The following is an 18,255-nucleotide window of genomic DNA, read 5'->3' on the forward strand; positions in this document are numbered from 1 at the left end:
TATTGCTTTATTATCTGGGCTATAAAATACTAAATCTGGAAATTTCTGCTGTACTCTCCTTTTCAACCTAGCTTTAACATACTTGGATGCATCAAGACTTTCTGCTGATTTCACAATTTTTACAAATGAAGAAAAAATATCAGACATCAAAAGAATTTCTCCATCATCATAAAGCTGTTTCTCTAATTGTTTAGATAGTATAAGAAATGACTGTTCATAAAGATATCTAGGCTTCTCACTTGGTTTACGAGTAACAAATTTGGCATAACAATACTTATGATATTTTAACTCTATACAGGAGCAGTCTTTGTCTCTAATATGCAGCAATATATCTTTGTCTTTTTTCTTTTCAGCTGCTTCTCGAAAACAGCCAGCATCAAAAGTAAGACAATGAACTAATCTTGATCTTCCCTTTATTTTGGATACGTAATAACAGGCACAAAAAATACAACTAAATAATTCTAACTTCATAAAACTAAATAACTAGATGCATCAAAATAAACTACTACTACTACTTGTCTCGGCACCTGTGGATCCCTTTTATGTTTGCTTGGAATAAATTGCTGTAAATTAATTGCAACAATGCTGACTAAGTTAAAAACTAAAAATTTTTTAAAAATATTATAAAACATCAATCTTCTTTATAAGATACTACAGTTCAATTGATATAGTTCAGCCTTAAAGAAAAAGAATTTTTATAAAAAAAAAAAATTTTTTTGTGCTGTAATTAATTTCTAATAAATAAAACAATATTGCAACTAGTAACAATATTTGTATTACATTTTCAATTACTATTTTAATGTAAATATCAGGGATGCGGAGTCCCAAAAGGACTCTGGCTTTTATAACTTTATTTTTTCATGGTCACTGGTGTCCAGAAGTTGTAAACATGTTGGTTGATTAATGATCTACTATAAGAAAAAAATTTATGGTATTTGATGACTTGGAACTTATTGTTTTTAAGCCCGGAGTCCTTGCCGCCATTATACATAAGGGCTCTGTGTTCGAAAATTGATTGTTCTTCTGACCTATAAGTCTTGATTTTTTTCCCAATTAGTAGCCCATCAGCTTTTTTATATTTTTAAAGCTCCTGGATTCCAAAAACTAGAAAGAAGTAATCTTTTTGTGGCTTTCAAATCTGGCGTCCTTTTTGGGACTCCGCATCCTTGGTAAATATATAAGCTATTGGATATATATGTAAATTATTTATGTTATGTTTATTTTTATATTTAGGGACGAATTCAATACAGGAAAGAAATAGAAGCTAAAACAAAGAAGTTGACTTTGAATCTTGAGAAGACAAAATCAACTTTACAAAAGAATCAAAACAAACTTCTTAGAACAGCAGAAACTAATGGGTTTGTATGCTTTATCATAATATTTAAAAATGCTAAATCTTAAATTTTATATTACTTTAATAAAAGGAATGTAATATGTAAAAAAAAAATTACAAAAGTTTAAAATGATCCTGAAGACTGAAAAGTTCAGGACTGTAAAGTTCAAGACTGTAAAGTTCAGTTCCTTACTCAAATATTACAAAACATTTGTAAAATGATTTTTCTGGGGAAAATGTTTATTCAATATTTTTTTTTCTTTAATTTTTATTTATGATTACATTATAGTCAATAAAATAGACTATAAAGTTCAAGACTGTCAAGTTCAAGACTGTGAAGTTCAAGACTGTGAAGTTCAAGACTGTAAAGTTCAGGACTGTAAAGTTCAAGACTGTAAGGTTCAAGACTGTAAGGTCCAAGACTGTAAAGTTCAAGACTGTTAGGTTCAAGACTGTAAAGTTTAAGACAAAAGATTTTTTTTATATTATATGCTATTATAATGTATTATTATAGTAAGTTATATATTAATCTTAAATATTGTATAATAATAATATAATATTATGCTATTTATATCATAATAAAAACAATATAAATAAAAGAAAATAATAATACTAATAATAATCAAAATATTAACACGTTTAATATATTAGTTATATAATATATAATATATAGTATAATAATTCTTTTTTTATGTTCACTAAAGTATTGGTGAAATCTGAATTATCTATTTAATTAGACATCTAATTCATTCTAGCTGTGTTTAAGACTTTTCAAAATTATGCGATTAAAAATGATATAAAATTGGTTATTTTCTTCTCAGTTTTTAAAATATAAAATGTTGCCAGAAAAACAAAAATCAATAGTTTAATATCATCTTTTTCTTCCTGCTGATATAACAATACCAACACAATCTATTTTATCATTTTTTATCCATTTTGCAATTTTTATCCTTTTTATCCATTTTATCTTTTTTATCCATTTTATCTTTTTTATCCATTTTATCTTTTTTATCCATTTTATTCTTTTTTTTATCTTTTTCTTCAACCTTGAGCTTACTTTTGAGTACCTTTTTTTTTTCTTTCCAAAAATCCTAGTTATTCTATTATTTACTTACATAACAAAACCAACACAATCCATTTTAATCTTATTTTTTTACCCTTTTTATTCACACTGAACTTCCACCATCCTTCCTCTTACACTTAACTTCCACCTTCCATTTTTAACTTTTGATTTTTTATAAAAATTAAAAAAATGAATATCACTCTTGGAATATCAACTTAAGATTTTAAACTATTTCCTTTTTTTTTTTAGAAATTATAATGAAGTTTACAATAACTGTTCAGTTGAAATGAAACAGTTGAATACTTATTATGAGCAAGAGGTATTTCTAACTGTTTATATGAGATAAATTATTAAAACAGTTATGTAATAAAGATATTTATAATGGTAATTTGTTGATAGATTGATAATTTGAAGAAGGAACAAAAAAATAAAATGAAAGAACAATTTGTCAGATGTTATGAAGAGCAGTATGACTTTCTAAAAAAGAAAGTTGAACCAGTAAGATAAAACTTGTTTGCTTAAAGTTTCTTTGTCCTTTTTTTTTTAATTTTCCATATTTTGTTTCTCAGTTGTTTGTTTTTCAACTATTAATTTTTTAGAAAATTTCAGAATTGAAAAAAATACTACAAATGTTTGAAGTTGCTGATAACAAAAAGTTAAATGTGAGGCATTTAGGGTAAATTATTTAACTTTTAATCAAAATTATAAATGCTTTACTAATATCAACTTTGTTTCATTGATGTCAACTTTGTACAGAGATATGGCAACGCTTATTAAAGACCTAGATAAATATAATCGAGAAGAGATAAAAGAAATTATGTCCAAGTCACAAGACAAATTAGAACTTCAAAATATGAAAAGAATACAGAGCAAAAATCACATTGAGCAATCAGTTAAAGAAAGACAAAAGGTTAGATTTTTGTCTCTGTTATATATAAACTTTTGTTTGTCTATTCTACAAAAATAAGATCTAAAAAATCCTTACTAATTTTTACTAATTTTTCTAATAAGTTAAGTAAGAATTTAACTTTAAAATTTATCAGTTTTTAGATAAATTGTTTTGTAGTATTGTTGTCATTTGTGCATGAACTGCAGCATTTAGTACCAATGAATTGAGGCATTTAGTACCAATGAACTGGGGCATATAGTACCAATGAATTAGGGCATTTAGTGTTAAACAAACAGCTGGGCCTGTCTCAGCAATAAACTTGAAATGTATCAAGATTAAACTTTTTGTTGGAAAACAAAATATGGAAAATATTAAAGCTTTTTAACGGCTCTTTATCCAAGCCAAATGTCTTAGCAACAATTACTTAGCAATAATTGCTTTGTTGTAAAAAGATTGAAATAAAGGAAATTGAAGAAAATAAAACCAACCTGAAGTAAAAAAAAATTTTACTTTTAAAAAATAAACTGTTGATAGTTTTTAAAATATTGGTACTTAAATACTTATTAAATATTAAATACTTTAAATAATCTTCTGGCTGTATTTTTATCATTTGAAATACCAATTCTCTTGGTCTGGAAACATCTACATTAGGATATTTCATTCCTGACGATTTTTTGAAAATGATTTTGTTACATGCATAATGAGGTAGATATTCAATTAAAAGCGCGTTTGTAGTTTTTTCAAAAATTTTTTTTGACTCTATACTTTCATGATATGTTACTTAGTGCATATATTAATTGTTATCAGGATAACATTTTCCTAATTTTTTATAAAAATTGGTCATTGTCTAGAGGTCATCATATGAAAAATATGGCAGTGCCAAAACATTTTTGTTTAATTATAATGATTAAACATGTAAATAAAAATCAATTAGACTACGAACTTTTTACTAACTATATAATACTATTTAGTTATATGTGTGTATATATATATATATATATATATATATATATATATATATATATATATATATATATATATATATATATATATATATATATATATATATATATATATATATATATTATATATAGTACTATATGTATAATAATTTTATTTTCTTAAGTATATTGACAATTGCCCTGGGCAATTGTCCCCCAAGAAAGATAAGAATTTATTCTATTAACTCAAGATAGTCTTCTCGTTGAAATGTTCTCGTTGAGGCATTAATAAGCCCACTTAAGAACTAAGTTTGCTTGATTAAATATTTCAGATTTAATGCCAGTAGGCCATTCAAAAAAGTTAAAATTTGAGTAATCAATATCAATTCCTGAAAATTGTGTTTAAAATCGTTTTAAAAAAAATGGTTTTCTAGACTCTTGTTATCTCCTTGTAATGTGGTAAAAGCGTGTTTGCTGCATAGCTTGTTATTATGATGGTGACATGCTACCCATAAGAAAGGTTTTTTTAACTCAATTTTAATTAACAATGCTGCTCCTTTTTTAGTACCTGTGTTGCTGGCTGTACCAAAGTATATACCAACAATGTTTTCCAAAATGTTCCAACCTTGCACAAGTTTCACTGCCATATCATATTGAAGTTTAATAGTTAAATTTTTAATTAAAGGTAAACAAATAAGTTTCGACCTGCAAATTAAAAGTTAAATCATTAATGCAAATTAAAAGTTTATCTTCTTATCATTTTGGTCTGCACAATATAATATGCATGTAGTACTACAATATCACAAAGTTGTTTAAGTTTGCCTCAAAGTCCTACAATTTTTTCTTTTTCAGCTTCAACATTTCAACTTTATTGCTGGATTTTCTTTATTCTGGACTTTTTTTCTAACAATTTTGAATGTAATGAAAGGCAGGAATTATCTAATTGAATTGGTACTCCAGCTTTTTTCCAGGCTTTCTTAAGCTCACTAAGAACAAGAAATAACTTATACAATATCATACAAGTTAAGTGATTAAATTCATACAAGTTAAGTGGTGTATATCTACGTCAAAGATAATAATAAAACCTGATGAGTTAATGAAGCAATCTGTATACAGAAAAAATCTCATTTGATTCAAAAAAGAATTAATAAAAGAATGTTGTCCATTAAGAGAGAATTTCATTCTTAATAGAATAGCCACTGTGTGGAATTATCTTCTTCCGTCTATCGTGTTATCTACATCAGTGAAAACATTCAAAAAACGATTAGACGAATATATTGAAAGCAAATATAAAGTCACTGGCTGATATAAAGCATGCTTATTACACACTCTCGTTTAACATTATAAACATTCAAGTTATTGTGATTGTTATTTTGTTAAATTTCAGCAATAAAAAGATATTATCATTATTATATAAATTTATATAATTGTTACTTGAAGAGTAAATTTAATATGTAAAGCAATTATGAAGCAAAAAAACAAAAAAGAATAAAATATTGATTTTAAGAAGCTTCTTGATTGTAATAAGTTTTTTCAAGCTTTTTGGTTGTAATAAGCTTCTTTAAACTTCTTGATTTTAATAAGTAAAGACTTTTAGGCTTCTTGATTTAAATAAGTTTTTTTAAGCTTCTTGATTGAAAAAAAGCTTCTGACATATTGTAATAAACTTCTGTATTGTAACAAGTGTCTGTATTGTTTACAAATTTGAAAAAGAATTTAAATAAAAGTAGTATATAAAAATTCAGTTCAGTTTATGATATTCTAAATCTATAAAATTAGTAGTGTTGTTATTGACTTTGACTAAATCAACTAAAAGTTAAAATTAGTCATCTTTGAAAAATTGTATAGTTGATTTAATTGATTATGGACTTCCTACTAATCGACTAAAAGTCAATTTAGTTGGTTGAAAATCTTAAAATCTTTTCATTCCATTTAATTTTTTAATCAATTTTTGTTTCTTCATTTAACAAAAGCATGTTCTATTATGACTATTATCTAGTTTACTCTCTTAAAATTTTATCTAATTCATAGCATGTTAGGAATATTTATGCTCTTCCGCGGTAGTAAGTGACTAGGCTAAAAACTAGACTTTTTACAAACCCGGCCCTGGTCCTGTTTTTTAAATACTGGCATTTATATATTTTTAAACTCTGATTTACTTCCAACAAGATTGCAAGCAACCACTATTATTATTACTTTCTTTAAAATAGAGAACAAGTTAAAATACTAGAAAAAGGTTAACTGAAGACTTAAAAAAATGTAGGTTGTATAAAAAAGGAAAACATGAAGATGGGTAGGAGTTACAAGGTTTTTTTGATGTGCAAGGAAAAAAAGCTGGATTAATAAAATTTTTTATAGCATGAAGGAACAGATACAGCAAAAGGATGCAACTTCTTGAATAAGAAGCCAAGCAAGAATAAGTTTTGGTTTATCGTAATAGAGATGATAGCTCATTTGAGCATTGACCATGATAGTATTTGTAAAAAAAAAAAAAAAGAAATGGAACCTTACAACAATGGGAGAGTGGCTCAACCTTGGCAGATAAAGCAGGTCTAATTAAATTTACAATGTGCTTTTAGACTTTGTCTGAGAGTAAGAGGGTTGTCATTCATTAATATACGAATGCAACATTATTGGAATTTTTTGTAGTAAACAAATGAGTTTTGTTGTCTAACAAAAATTGTGGATTTTAAGTCCAGAGTTTAAATCCATAAGCCACGGCCAGCTATAGGCTGTTACAGAAGAGAGATCAGATTAAAAATTGGCTGCTTGTTCTTAGCAATCAAAAAGTGAAGATTTTTTATCAAGACAAGAGTATAAAGTTGAGTTGTCAGCAAATAGAGTCACTTTAGATGTAAAATTTTCATGAAGATCTATATTATAGATAAGAAACAATATAGGAGCAAAGATAGAACCTTATGGTACCCTTAAAGTTAATTGAAATAAAGAAGAGTGTAGACCTACAAGAATAACATTAATGCTGCAGTTAAAAAGAAATGATTTAATAATCTCAAAACCTTTATATAAAGAAACTAATAACAGAGTGAAGACTAATCATAGGATAGTTGGAGAGGTCAAAGTGTTTTCTAGAGTTTAAAAAAATTGAAACCACTTATTTAGCACTTTTTAAAAGTTTTGCAAAAATTGAAGAGATTTCTGGAGAACACTTTTTAAGGCTACGATGGAAATCTTGTCTGGAGCACTAACTGTAGAAGAGTTATATTGATAGTTAACTTTAGTATTGGAAGCCAGAGTGATTTGGATGTTTAACAATGGGTTAATCTGTTCAACTGCCAGAAAGAGTATGGCCATTAGATTCAAGAATATAATTAAAGTAAGATTTTGTTGCAAATAACTCTGCTTTATTCTGTGGAGAAGTAAAAAGATCAGGCCTAAGAATTAGAGATTAAATGTTAGACTTACTTTAGTTAATGACACTGTTGAAGACTTACCAAAAGTCTCTTGATCCTAACATCTGAGATAAGAAACAAGATTTAGTAAACTTAGAATAACAAAGCTTAACATCAGACAGGACCTTTTTATATTGGCTTCTTGGAATGATAAAAGGGCATTTATTCTTAAGAGAGATGTTCTTGCAAAAAAGATAAAAAAAAAAATGTTTAATAAAGCAACTGCTCAAGATGGTGAAAAATGTGGAATAGAATGAGGCTTGACTTAAAATTGAATAGATGAAATAAAAGCCTCCAAGTTTTTATTCCAGAAAGATTAAAAGCTTCCAAGATGCACTTTATGCATACATGTTATGGATATAAACATATATGTTTGCTATTTAGATGCTGGCATAAAATGTTCTTTTATATTAATATAAACTTTAGTATTTATATGGTGTAGTATTTGCCGAAAGAGATGATGATAATCATGATGATGATCATGATCATGATCATGATGATGATGATGATCATGATCATGATGATCATGATGATGATGGTAATGATGGTTATGATGATCATAATGATGTTTATATATGCATATATATACAAAATATAGCATGATATTTGAATTAAAAAAATATGCTTTAGGATGTATAAATGTTTATGCAGCCCCGGTTACAAACCCAGCCCCTGCCCTGGCCCTGGCTATATTTTATCAAACCCGGCCTCGGCCCCGGTCAAATATTAACCCTGGTCACTTATTATTATGTGATCTCAACAATCCCCACCAAAAGTACATACACAGATGGCAACCATGCGCAACATGATACTGTTAGTACTCTAATACTTTGAAACTATTGATGGAATCAGCCTTTCTGAGAGCTGTAACCTCATTAGGAGAGAATAAAATGTGTTGCCCAGTCATAAAATCAAACACGCTAAAGGCACGGGAGTGTTTAGTCATAGTTGATAATTTTTATTTTTTACCATAATTAGTATTATATTTATTTTATATATTTATTTTTTACCATAATTAGCTTTATATTTATATTTTTTTAATTTATTTAGGTGACCGGAAAAAGTTTAGAAATTTAAAAAAAAAATTTTTTTTCAATTGATAGGTTGCCTACCCAAACCAAAGCCCTCAGTTAATGTAGCAGCACTCTTTGCATGTTCCTATTTTTCTGTCGATGTAGTAGCACTCCTTGCGTGTTTACCTATCTGTCAGTTGATGTAACAGCACTCCTCGCATGCTTACGTATTTTTTAGACAATGTAATAGCACTCCATGCATTTTCTACCTATTTTTTAGTTGATTTAGCAGCATACTTTAAAAACATTCCAGTCTAATAACGTTTTGGTGGTTTTTTTAAAAAAAGAAAAAATTTAATTAGTTTCCTTAATTATATTTAGTGATTTTCACATAAATTGTACTTGATTTTGTCTTTTAAAGACAAAACACAAATATATATATATATATATATATATATATATATATATATATATATATATATATATATATACATATATATATATATATATACATATATATACATATATATATATATATGTATAAAAATTTTGCTAAGCATTTATATATATATATATATATATATATATATATATATATATATATATATATATATATATATATATATATATATATATAAAAATATATATAAATATATATATATATATATATACATATATATATATATATATATATATATATATATATATATATATATATATATATATAAATATATATATATATATATATATATTTATATATATTTATATATATATATATATATATATATATATATATATATATATATATATATATATATATATATATATATATATATATATAAATGCTTAGCAAAATTTTTTAACAAATATGAGTAAAAGTTGCAGGTAACAAGTGAAATTATTTTGAATAGTTTTCATTTATTAACTGGAACTTTTTCCTCTTTTACTTTTACTATTTAAATATATTTTCTATTTTTCTTTATATAGCATTGCAAATAATAGTTAATTGATGACTTAATAATTGTTAACTTTAAATACGCTTTGAAATAAATATATTTTCTATTTGCTTTTATGTCAAAGTTGAAAGAATTTCAAGAAAAAGAAAAACAGGAAATGCTTCAAAAATATGAAGTTATAAAAAGTTTTCTTGATCAAAGACACGAAAAGGTAACCTATCCAAAATATATTTATAAATGTCAACATGTTTAAATGAATTTATTGTAATTACTTCTTATTGCTTAACACTCCTTTATCAATAACATTTAACGTAAGTATTTATTTTGAAATCTTATTAATCATATCTATTTGTTTTGTTTTAATTATTTAGTAATATATAATTGCTATATTTCTGATTTCTTTAGGAAATAAAAGAGCTAGAACTCATTTTCTCTGGAAAATGTGCTCTTCTTAATTCTCAAGATCTTCAAGTTATTGTTCCTGATCTCGCAAACAACATAGCAGATACTTATAGAAATTAAAAAGTTTTTCTCGTTTATATCTAATCATTATGCAACAACAAATAAAAACTCTCCTGAATTGCTTTTTGGTTTTAAACTTTAAAATACTTTTAAATAGAATCTATTATTTATATTCGTTTAGACTCGATTATTTATTAATTATTATTATCATTAATATATATATATATATATATATATATATATATATATATATATATATATATATATATATATATATATATATATATATATTCATATACATATACATATATCACACACAGAACAGATGTTTCAGTTTTTTATTATTCTTAGTTTTCTTTTTGTTAAAAATGTCGGAGATTCTTTTATACTCACTAGTTTATTTTAGAAAAAAAAATTTATATATTACAATCGAATTTCGTCACCTTGATAACGTTATATAACATTAGCTTCTTTTTTTTTGTTAAAAAGGAAGGCTAACGTAAGGTAAGGAATATATTTGAAGAATTGTTTGGAAGTTTTGTTATTTTTATTTTATTTAAATCCTCTCAAATAAAATAATTAAAAAACGATTTTTAGTTTTACTTTTTACGGTTTGTACTAATTTATTTATTTTCTAATTTCTTTTTAATAATTTCTTGTTTATTTCTTGATTATTTTTAATAGTAACTCAATTTTATTTATTTGTTTTTGAATTTAGAGGCTGATTTTATGATTATAGTTGTCACGTTTTGCTACGACAATAATAAATAGAAAATTTATATTTTTATTTATTTGTGTAATTTATCTCGTCCCTAAAACAAAACGTAACATACAATAAAAATGTTAACAAATGTTTACAAAAAAAAAAAGAAAAAATCAGAAATAAATTGAATAATAGGATAATCCCAAAAATAATGAAGTAGGATATCCTAAAAATAAAGAAAAAGGATATCCCAAAAATAATGAAGTAGGATATCCCAAAAATAGGATTGAAATCCCAAAAATAATAAAATTTCATTTCTAAATTTACTAATTTGTTTTAATTTATTTCACTTTTAATGAATTGTAAATTTCATTTATGTTAAAAACGTTTGCTTTTTCTCAATTTGTTGATTTTGAGCAACACCTACAAAGAATTCTTTAAAAAAAAAGAGCTCCAAATCATAGAGACATTGTAATGCTGTAAGGATTAGCAGTATTCCATACCAAACACTAAATATATGTATATATAAAAATACACTCCTATAGTTTGGATCCTGGATTTGGACTCCTATAATCATATAGCTATATACTCCTATAGTTTATATATAAAAATATACTCCTACAGTTTGTCATCTAAAATTACTGTTTGTGTTAAAAAACGGCACAAAAAACTACTCTATGACATCCAGCAAGACAATTACAATGCATCTAGCATAACTATTAAAAATAACTGTCTAACACTAAAAAGTTTGTGAATATTTAGCAAAGTAATAATGTAAGCATGCAGTAAAAATAATGATGATGAACTCAATCACTCACAGCATATTATCTATGTTAGAAGGTTTATGACCACTGTCTCAGACAGGTATCCCAAGTGATTATCCAAACTGACTGTACACAAGCGTGTTTGTTAAAAATAGTATCACTATGTGTTATTCCATAAGGATTTTCCTTTGGATAATCCATCAAAACAGTTACGACAAAGCTCCGCACAAAAATTCTGCTATAAATGTGCTTTAATATAACATGCTTACAGTTACAAATGTTGGGTATTCTGAAGAGATCACAAAGGGGGGGGGGGGGGAATGTATCTGTTTTTTTGCCGAGTATGACCTAGATAGATTGTTTTGCCGACTACGATCTTTTAAAATAAAAATAATAATAAAAAAGGTCCTCGTTTGTTAGCATTTGCCGACTGCCAATTACAAATGCCGTTTTACCAGTTCCAAAGTCCAAATTTGCCAACTAATTAATTTACTAGATGGGTTAGAGACACCAAGCCCCCATATAATTGTCAAAAAAATTGGAAAACTGCCCCCTCCCCTTCCCCTATTTGGTTAGCGGCCGTGGCGTTGTGGTTGCTTAGAAATTCACGTCATTGGTAAGAAAGTAGCCGTGAACTTTCTAGCTATATGCTCTTACGCGGTGTTCTGTTACAAGACCGTTAGGTTTTCTTGAGGTACCTAAAACAAAAGTTTAAAAAAATGGTTACTTTACATAATTATTTTTATACAAATTATGTCTATTTATTAATGTTGTTGTTAAAAAATAAACATGACAACTGCAAAAATAGCTTTAATAATTGTAATAAGGCTATCACTATTACTGAACCACTACCCCTACCATTATAAATTAACATTATTAAACTAAAATAAAGACTTGTTTTTAATAAGTATTAAATTTTAACATGTTATGCGGTTTTTATTGCCAATATTTATGAATATTTATGCGGTTTTTATTGCCAATATTTATGAATATTTATGCGGTTTTTATTGCCAATATTTATGAAATATTGTGTTATATAAATTTGCTGAAAATTTGTATAGGAAGAGAGTTTGACTTATGAAAAGAAAATATCCTAATTTCAAAGTGTAAATGAAGCGAGAAAACTACAAACTAACTGGACTAAAAAGAAGTTAAGAGACCGAAAACGCACAACATACATCGTAATACTAAATGTCATTACTTGTGGATTAATGTATTATATAAATTTGCGTAAAAATATGGAGGCGGAAGGAGTTTTTATTTAGTGAAGAGAGTTTGACGTATTGAAAATAAAAGATGTTAATATGTCCTTAGAAAACTACAATAATAACAAAAATATTAGTAATAAAATTAAAAGTAATAATATAAAATAAATAATTTTAAAAGTTTTATTAATACAGTAATTGCAACAATAATAATAAAAAAATATAACTTATATTTGTTAGATATTTGCTCAAATAAAAATGTCTTAAACCAAATAAATTTGGTTTCTATTGAAACGAAAATAGTTACTAGTATAATTGGTTCCAATGATAAATACATGATGTTTTATGGAGAGCTTGCCATATTTGGCAGTTTTTTTAAAATAAAAAAAAATGCATCTTACCAATTTCAGTATTTCGAGTGTAATTTTATGCGGATCACATTTATAATAATCTAATAAAGCGTAAAACCAACCTGAAATTATTTACAATTAGAAAATATTCAATACTCGAAATAAATAAACTTTATTTTAAAAAATGATTTTAAATCTCCATTTTTAGAGTAAGCTGAGTGCAGCTAGAGTCTTGCTGCATTTTTTGGTTATTCTATTGACCAAAATATCCCCATATATTATTCCTATGGACTGACTCTGGAATTTTATATTTAGTCATCACTCAGGGATGACTCTAGAAATAAAATAAGGAACTCGTAAAAACTGCCAACTACTTTCTAAAAAAAAATTGCTCCTATGTATCACAAGTAAATATTTCCACCGCATAGCCACCAGATACAACATGGTGTGAAATACTAATCATTATGCACAGTCAGGCAAATATCATCAAAAATAAGAGTATATAGTAAACTCGCCACAAAAATAACTTCTTTGTATATTTTTGGTGTGAAATAGGCACTAAAAAGTTTGACTATTCGATAAAGTAGAGAATTTTAGTTCTTTATTCTGGGTTTTTATTTTTTTGTATAGGTAGAAGCCACAGTATACAATAACAAATTGCAAGAATTTTTTTCTTTATAAGTAATGTGAAATATCATGCTCCTCTTGTGATTTATCTGTTTACATTAATTTGAAAGTATATCAGCTAAACTAATTGGGACAACAAGTCAAAGTTTGTATTTGAGCATAAGTAAAACATTTTGGTAAATGTTAATTTGATAGATAACTAGTAGATCTAAAGTTTTAATCAAGAATCAACAATTAACGAATTTGTCTTTAAAAAAGACAAATTTACTCATTTTTGAGTGACTCAATAATGAATGAATTTGTCTTTTTTATAAACCAATCTTGATGCATATTTCTGATGTATATAAAGACATTCCATGCAATGTTTGCATATATCCTATGCAATATTTTTCGCATTCAGTATTTTTGTACATCCCCAACAATATTTGCGTGCGTTATATAGATTTGAATGTTCGATATATTTTTGTATTTATAGAACTTACAAACTCCTTTTAAGAAATCTGCCAATAATTGTTCATTGAAATTTAATTGTTGCGGTTCTTTTTATGTTTATGTTACCAATTTTTAATGATGGTAGCGTATCGAAATATCATATTTCTGCTGGTCATAGTTTAATGAAGGTCTTTGAGGAATGATGATGAAGAAAATAAATTTATGCCATCAGCAAACATTATAATGTTTGCCAATGATATAAATTTATTTTCTTCATCATCTTTGAGGAAAAAATGGTCTTTGAGGAATGATGATGAAAAAAATAAATTTATGCCATCAGCAAACATTATAATGTTGCCAATGACATAAATTTAATTACTTCATCATCATCCAAAAGCCTTAAAGTTTTAAGACTTGATGTAATATATTTATTGATGTAATAAATTTATTTAAAAAAATAACATTATATCTTCGATAATTTTTCTTGACTTCCTCCCTCCCGTCCTTATATAATTGTCATATTATGTCTAGAGCTTATTTTTTTATTAAACCAATTTAAATGCAACAATATTTTATCTGCATTAGTTTATTTAATTTTAAATTATTTTAAGCTAAAATGAAGTGTGAGATATGAGGATGGATTTATTATTACTGTAACAAACAAGAAGTAATTTATCAATTTTAGGAGATTCTAAGGGTGGAATGCAAGAAGCGAACTTGAGTCAAGTTCGACTTGAACTTTACATTGTAACCAATAGCGGCAGAGTATTTTTGGAGGGGAAAACCCATACTCTGCCGCTATTGGTTACAATGTAAAGTTCAAGTCGAACTTGACTCAAGTTCGCTTCTTGCATTCCACCCTAAATCTGTAATAAAAAATTAGCTGTTAAAATGTTTACTGTAATTATGTAAAGTACTAGTTTGCCAACATCATTAGTTGTTACATTTTTAGTATTTTTTAAAAATTATTTATAAAATGAGTCTAATAATGGAACCTTGGAGAACTCCACATTTTATTTTTAATAGGCTTTAATATTTGTTATAGTTTTAAATAACATAATGTTGTCTATTTTACAGATAACCTCTAAACCATTGAAGGGTTACATTTTTTATACCATATCTTTCTTTTTTTTTTTAGTAAGATGTTAAGATTACAAATTAATTTTATCAAAAAAATCTCTTTATTATATTTGCTAAATTTAGGTTTGTACGTTTGGTTTAGTGTTGTGTTTGAAAATCGAATTGCATATTAGGATTTTATTTTTATATAGTTGTTTAGATAATCAGTTTTAAATTATTTGATTAATAGATTTAAGAAGATCGGAAGAATTTGTAGTTTTAAGAAGATTGGAAGATTGATCTGTGATTTAATAAAAATGTTTTCTCGGTTATAAATATTAGTATATTAATATATAATAATAAACTTTTTTAATCAATGGTTTAAAATTAAAAGACGGGTTTGCGTAACCAAAAAAACATAATCATTAATACAAATAAAAAAAAGAGATTTTAATGCAATTTTGAGTTTAAGTTCATTAAATGTTGTTTTGTTGCTGAAATCAGTTAGATAAGTTTCAAATAGATTGTTAGGTCAATAATTTTTTGAAGTATTAACGTGAAAAACTTTTAAACTTTTTTGATTTTTGATTCTTGTATTCTTTATTATTTATTATAATTTAAGATTTTTTTTTTTTTTTTTTAGGTGCCTTAAGAAGACCTAACGGTCTTATCACAGAGCACCGCGGAAGAGCGTTTAATCGGAAGTTCACGCCTTCTTCCGAACCGATGTTGCAAAACTTGCTCAGAGGTAGGGTTTGAACAACTGATCTTATGTTTCTGAGGCAAGGGCGCCACGGCTGCTAGATTAACTATTTGATTTCCAGTTTTTGATCCTAAATAACTTTCTTCATAGTATCCTAAGTTTTTTTAATATTTCCATTTGAGTTTTTGACAAGTAAAGCTTTTTAAGAAAACTTTTATAAAGTTGTTTTAAGCAGATTTGTGTTCAAGGTTGCACTTTTAGTATACCAATATTCCATTTTACTTTTTTTATTATTTTTATTATGTTATTTAGGTGCCCCAAGAAGACCTAACGGTCTTGTCACAGAGCACCGTGGAAATGCATTTAACTAGGAAGTTCACGCCTCCTTCCTTACCGTGATGCAAATATATGTCCAGAGTTCGTTTCGAACCTGGATCTCCTGCTTCTAAAGCAAGTGCTCTAACCACTGCGCCACGGCCGCGATTACTAACCGCAGCGATTCTTTATATTGTTGAATAAGGACACTTGTTAATTTTTAATTATACAACTGTTATTAGATTTATTAGTATCTTGTATTAGATTTATTTGTACTGTGAAACTTTGAGTTTGATTGTACTTAAATTTGAGTTGATTAGAGGCAACAAAATACTCTACTTCGTAGAGTATTTTGTTACCTTTACTAGATTTAATGTTAGGGTGCAAATCACAATATTTGTTCAATTAAAGTAGTTGGCTTCATTTTAGTATAGTTTTTTTATATAATTATTCTTAACGAACAAAATTTTTAGTTAAAGAAAACTGTCAATTTACAAACAAAACAACAAAGAAAGGGAAGCTAAATAATTAGAAATACAAAAGGTTTTATCTGCTCAAAGATTTTACCGAAGTTTTGTAACCAGGGGATTATCAAGCATAGCAGAAAAAAAAGTATAACAAATAACGAAACCATGACATAACGGGATGGATAAGTTCTTAAAAAGTTTACGAAAAAAAAAAAAAAAATACTCGAAATTAAAAATTCTATAAAAACCAAACTATATTAATAAAACCATAAAACCGTTATTACATTACAAGAATACTACAGGCAATTATAATTTTTAGTTTAAATATAATTAATATTTAGATTAATAATAATTACAGACTCAGCAATTAGAATTTGAATGTCAGCAAATATTAATGTAACAGAACTTTATTTTAGAAATTATATAAACATTGATTATTCATAAGGTATTAATATTAACAGAATAATTGTGCAATTATAGAAAAATACAGAAGCAGTAAGCTTTTCTTAATGTATACATTTAGTTATTATAATAAAGTATTATGTTGTTGAATATTGTTTATTATTTTTAGATTTTTAACAATGAATTTTTAATGGTTCAAAAAAAGGGCAGACTTGTCATTTCGGCAAACAAAGTTATGTCGTTTTGCAAATTACTTCTCCAGGTAAAACGTCCAGGTTGAAGATAAACAGTATTTCACTAGTTAGTAAAAACTTGCTAGCCTCAATTAATGAATTTATAGTTAAATGAGTCGGTTACATATTTGTAATGAAAGAAACATTTTTTTACGTTTATCACTCTTAAAATTCCTTGGTCTATTAAAAAATCTTTTCTCAATTAAAAAGTTTATACATATAATCCTATAATTGTGCCGCTGCGTGGGTTTCTAGTAGTACTTTAAGCGTAGAATGTAAAAAGTTAGTAGTTTTGTGACGACTCATACAAAACTTGCTGAAAAAGTGTTACAATTTTGTGACAAGGGGTGTGGGGAAGGAGGGGATGGGGGAAAGTAGATCAAAAACGGTCGAAAACTGCGTGATGTAATTTATGGACGACCCCTAATTATCAGGAGCTTTTTATCCTAACAATACTTTGTTTTGTTTAGCCTTCTTGATTGCTTTCGTTTTTTGTAGATCCAACAAGCTCATATCTTTTCATAATTACGTCACGCTCTAAGGGAGGGGGGAGGGATTAGTAGTTTTGTGACAAGCTCATATCTTTTCATAATTACGTCACGCTCTAAGGGAGGGGGGAGGGGTTAGTAGTTTTGTGCTCATATCTTTTCATAATTTTTCTAATAGCGGTTTTTCCAACTCCATAAAACTTTCTTCAGAACAACGAATTTTTATTTTAAAATGATTATATAATTAACTTATGTCAGGATGAGATAAGATATTTTTAAGATCCCATGATCTAAATTTCTTATAAATACAGATTTTTAATAGTTTCCACAAAGTGTTTATTTACAATATCAATAAATTAGCAATTTTGTGGACAAATTGTAAAAAAGTTTGTTCGCAATTTTTGAACACATCAAAATTAGTTATTTTGCAAATCATTTTG

General features: G+C 26.4%; 1 protein-coding gene across 3 annotated transcripts in view; it reads left to right on the forward strand.

The window, feature by feature from the left end:
- Nucleotides 1-10,250, forward strand: part of plcbh1 (phospholipase C, beta H1) — a 90,023-nt gene extending 79,773 nt beyond the window's left edge. For all 3 annotated transcript variants that reach the window (XM_065799327.1, XM_065799328.1, XM_065799329.1), the window contains exons 28-34: nucleotides 1,234-1,358; nucleotides 2,646-2,715; nucleotides 2,796-2,894; nucleotides 2,996-3,072; nucleotides 3,153-3,306; nucleotides 9,730-9,816; nucleotides 10,011-10,250. In XM_065799327.1, the coding sequence (XP_065655399.1) occupies nucleotides 1,234-1,358; nucleotides 2,646-2,715; nucleotides 2,796-2,894; nucleotides 2,996-3,072; nucleotides 3,153-3,306; nucleotides 9,730-9,816; nucleotides 10,011-10,127 (729 nt within the window). In that variant the 3' untranslated portion in view covers nucleotides 10,128-10,250. The remainder of the gene's footprint in view (nucleotides 1-1,233; nucleotides 1,359-2,645; nucleotides 2,716-2,795; nucleotides 2,895-2,995; nucleotides 3,073-3,152; nucleotides 3,307-9,729; nucleotides 9,817-10,010) is intronic.
- Nucleotides 10,251-18,255: the final 8,005 nt, after the last annotated feature.

This window comes from Hydra vulgaris, chromosome 06 (genome assembly GCF_038396675.1).
Source record: "Hydra vulgaris chromosome 06, alternate assembly HydraT2T_AEP".
In the NCBI taxonomy this organism is placed as follows: Eukaryota; Metazoa; Cnidaria; class Hydrozoa; order Anthoathecata; family Hydridae; genus Hydra; species Hydra vulgaris.